Raw genomic sequence first — 4,181 nt, forward strand, 5'->3', positions numbered from 1 at the left:
GGGAAGAGGCTGGGTAATGGTGGTCGGGTAGTGCGAGCTTTTAGCCTAGCATGGAGTCCTCCTCGCCTGCCCCATTTGCGTCTCTGTATCCGGGTCGTTCTCCTGATTTCAGCCTGCTCGCTTGTGCCTGGTGCTCCGGGGGCTCCCCGAGGGCGATGGTGGGTGTCCTCGCCATTGTTGTTATTTTCACTGGAGCGAACAATGAGTTGTAGCTCCGGTGGTATGAAACCAGTAAATTCCCAGTGGCTTTGTGAGTTGGCGATATCCAGCAATGCCTGTCTGTTGTATGTAAGCAGTGCATGACATTTGTGCACTGCAGAAAAAGCAAAAAACACACAAAAAAGAAGAAAACGAAGAAAAAGCCGGCATTCAAGAGTGGAACGCGCAAACACGTTCGCCTCGGTGGGCGCCATAGTTAGCTTCCTTGGCTAAAGTAAGTTAGTTTCAGTACATGTTAGCCACATTAGTAACTTCTTTACTTTTAAAATAGGCAACACTCTGCTATTTCTATTGTTACCATTCACAAGAATTACTCCTCTACAACATTATAGCCCATTTCATGTATTCATTGTGGAGGCTAATCTTACTGATGGCTGTAACTACCTTGCTGAGTTAAATTCAAAGAGAAATATCCAACCAGCTGTTTGATTAGCTTGGCAATCCTGCTAATCACTTACAGTCCACCAAACATTGACTGTTGACAGGTCATTCCTGCGGGCAAGCTCACATTTCATTTTGATTTCAAGTCACCTCTCCGGTATTTCCCAGCACATATAACTCACCGTTGCTCTTACATTCATTCTGATATGTAGCCTTTTTACATTCATTTGGCTTAGGCACTCTGCAAAAACACTTACACACTGCACCTCAGCTTTCTTGTAGCAGGGAAAATGGTTACTCCTGACATAATTACTACGGTCCCTAGAGGTTAACAAATTATAAGATATACTGTAAATGTTGATCATAATAACCTACTGGCACAGACAACATACAGTCATTTTTTTTACAGCAGGATAGTCTCTGAAAATCTTCTGTCATGTAAACTGCCATAAGCCACTGACTGTTGTGTAATACAAAACTCAATCCAAACATTTCACATTGTAGTCTTTCTAGATTAGTGTGGCTGCAACACACTTAAGTTGTGAAACAGTATTAATGGTGGCCAATAAAGACAATGGAATCACTGTTACCAAAGTACCTCAATAACCTAACACTGGCCGAGCTCTACTGGAAATATCATTATGTTGGTATGTAGCCAGTGAGTCTTGTATTAGACTCATCTGAAACAGGTGAAAGAGAGGTACTGTACCATAGCAAGGTATCGCCCACTGCTATTCAAAAAAGATTTAAGACTAGCTTTCATTCTAATCTCTCTAGCTCTAAATCACTACTATCACCCCATTCTACCTCTCCCCCACAACTGAACCCTTCTACACAAGTCTGCAATCACATAACTCCAGAAGCAGGAAGGAAGTGGGGCTACAAGGAGCAAACACCCACTCTCACTCAAGGAGACTTACTGACCTCTAAAGAGCATAAACCAGATGCTGTACATCTGAAGGACTCTGTTGGGATAGCAGAGAAAGCTCCTCATCTGCAGGCAGTAAGCTGCCACTACAGGTACAACCCTCATCAAGTGATGGGGCAGGTTACTAAATTATCATTATTACTAACTCCACCTCCCACACATCACTGCAAGCAGAAAAATATTTGGACATAAGATAAATACAGCAAAACACAGACACACATAGTGTAAAAACAATCTTGACACTTAACCTTACAGCTAGTAGAGTTCAGTAGGGAGACAGATGGTGTGTATAGTAGACATAGGAGGGGGCTCAATTTGTCTGTCTTAAAATCCCTGAGCAGGAGTTGAAATAAAATTGGATGAGCCGAGCCAAACTGAGCAGAGGTGTTAAGATTTTAAACTCTGTCCCCAACTGATCCCACAAGACAACAAACCTCTGTCAGGGATAGAGAGAAGGAGAAATGGCTAAACAGCAGCTGTCTAGAGGAGAAAAGAGACCCAGAGAGCAGTTGCATGGCTCTGCTGGTGGAGGGCGGATTAAACAAAGTGTTCAGGTTGAGCAGAAGTTTGACTTCGGCTGAACACCCCTGTGGTGCACGCGAGATGCTACATGTTGCACACACTACACTATTGGTCTGTGCCACTGAGTGCACGAGATGAACTGTCATGCTTCTAAATCTGCCCAGAACAAATCGGAAATCTCCACATGACTGGCTGGTCACCGGTTAAGGCCGATCAAACTGAAAATTGGTCATTTTCAATCTCCACCGATCAATCAGTGCCTCTCTAATAATGCGTAAACTGGTAATGTTTAATGTTGGCTTCACTCAGCTACAGTCAGAGGTACAGAATACTTTAGCACTTAACTATAATATTTAAACTGCATCATATAATTACAGCAAACAAAATCCAATATTATATTGATTCATTATCCAGCAGTAATTACAAGTACTATTAAAAAGTATCAAGAAGCAGCAAGACTTAGTAATAACAGAGAATTATAATCTACTGAATATTAGCACAGAGGTTATTCATTGGTGAATGTTACATTTAAGTCAGCAATCATTCCTGTATATTATTAACACATTGGGGTCTCCTTTTTTGTAGTAGAGCCATTTTCATTGTAACAGTGTTAAAATCTGTAATCTCTGATCTGACAAAGAACAGATGCACTTGTAAGGGTTGTGTTTTATAGAACCCTACAACAGTGCAACAGATTTTCCAACCCTGATGGAACTTTGTCTTAAATGAAAAAAAAAAACATTTTTATGATTATAACGGGTAAGAGTACCAGTATTCTAAATAAACCTCTGGACAATGCCAGGCCAGCCACAAGTATCTGTGATTTCACCAGGCCTGGAGATGTAACATTCATCCATAATGTTAGTCATGTTTCACCTGCACACTCAACTTCACAGGACCATCAAGGGGAAGCAGAGAAGATGGGCCAGAGGCGACCATACATATTTTATTTGGAAACCTGAGGCCTAGTCAGTAATTTCCCAAAATGACTCTAATAGTAACTGACAGTCTGGCTTGCTACTTTATCCTCATAAATTTCCAGGACGAAATGGGCTAAGGTAACCGGTTAAAGGTTTGGACATAATAGCGCACAAGCTCTTATCCACCAGAGCAGGACTTAATGTTTGTCCTGTTCTCCTTTTGTCCTTTTGCACTTGCTGGGTGGAGTCTTCTAGGTGTGTGCATGTTTGTGTGTGTGAATGTAATCAGCCATTAAGTGAGACGGAGAGGATGATAGTGGGGGCAGAGGCGACGACTCAGCACTGACAAACTTGTCACATTCCTCGGCCTGACATCACATGTTCATCCACACACCCCTCAGAATGAAGGAGAAAACAGCAATACCTATATCTATAGACTAGATTACTCTGTGCTGTTAGACTACTAATTTGCAGCCATGTGTTCTTCATTTTGCAGGTCACAAAATGAAATGAAAACAGTCTGGTTTATTTTCCAACTACAGTTTTACAAAGTCCAATCTAGCTGAAAAAACAAGCTTTAAGAGTAAGCAAGGCCAAATTACAGTAAGTTTTTTTCTAATTTGAAATTAAGTTCAAGCACCGCTTCTAGTTTTGTGCATACCACCAGTCTATATTGACACTGAATTAAAGATACACTATATTCATTTTAAGACTGGGATAAAGGCAGACATAATAGGCAGATTTGTGCAGACACAGTCTTGCATTATAGATGGTAGTCTTAGCCAAAGGATCCCTACCTGGCTCGTGGCTGGCTCCGGTGGCCAGGGCGGGCATGGCTACTTATGGCTGTTTCCTGGTTCGCCACAAGCTGTGGAAAGTGGCAGCAGGGTGTCAGAATAGTGGGCTTCTCGGGAGCTTTCCCTAGATACCAGCTGAATGTGAGAGCAGGTTTATGCCATGAAGCTCTGAAAGACACCAAGATTTCACATCTTACTTGTCAAATAGCAGAATGGCCACATGCACATGCATGCTAGTGTGGCATCAATTTCAGTGTGTATTATGGGATCTCATAGCCCATAGGCATGGATATGAATATCTGCCCTTCTAGCAAATGTATGCATTTCTGTGTAGGTGAGTCAATCATTGATGGTGAATGACTCACAAGTGAGTGTGTCCGTGGTGACAGTTGACAGCGGGTGTTTACAACCCAA

The 4,181-nt window shown here is 42.1% G+C and overlaps 1 protein-coding gene across 5 annotated transcripts in view; it reads right to left on the reverse strand.

The window, feature by feature from the left end:
- mpp7a (MAGUK p55 scaffold protein 7a) overlaps positions 1–4,181 on the reverse strand; it is a 243,614-nt gene that overhangs the window by 175,575 nt on the left and 63,858 nt on the right. For 2 of the 5 annotated variants that reach the window (XM_020621346.1, XM_020621345.1), the window contains one exon: positions 3,768–3,838. The exons of 1 other annotated variant lie outside the window; for it this stretch is intronic. In XM_020621346.1, the coding sequence (XP_020477002.1) occupies positions 3,768–3,804 (37 nt within the window). In that variant the 5' untranslated portion in view covers positions 3,805–3,838. Of the gene's footprint in view, positions 1–3,767; positions 3,936–4,181 lie in introns of all 5 variants that reach the window. 2 more of the 5 variants (XM_020621354.1, XM_020621344.1) reach the window with 1 other exon arrangement.

Source organism: Monopterus albus, unplaced genomic scaffold, assembly GCF_001952655.1.
Source record: "Monopterus albus unplaced genomic scaffold, M_albus_1.0 scaffold258.1, whole genome shotgun sequence".
NCBI lineage: Eukaryota > Metazoa > Chordata > Actinopteri > Synbranchiformes > Synbranchidae > Monopterus > Monopterus albus.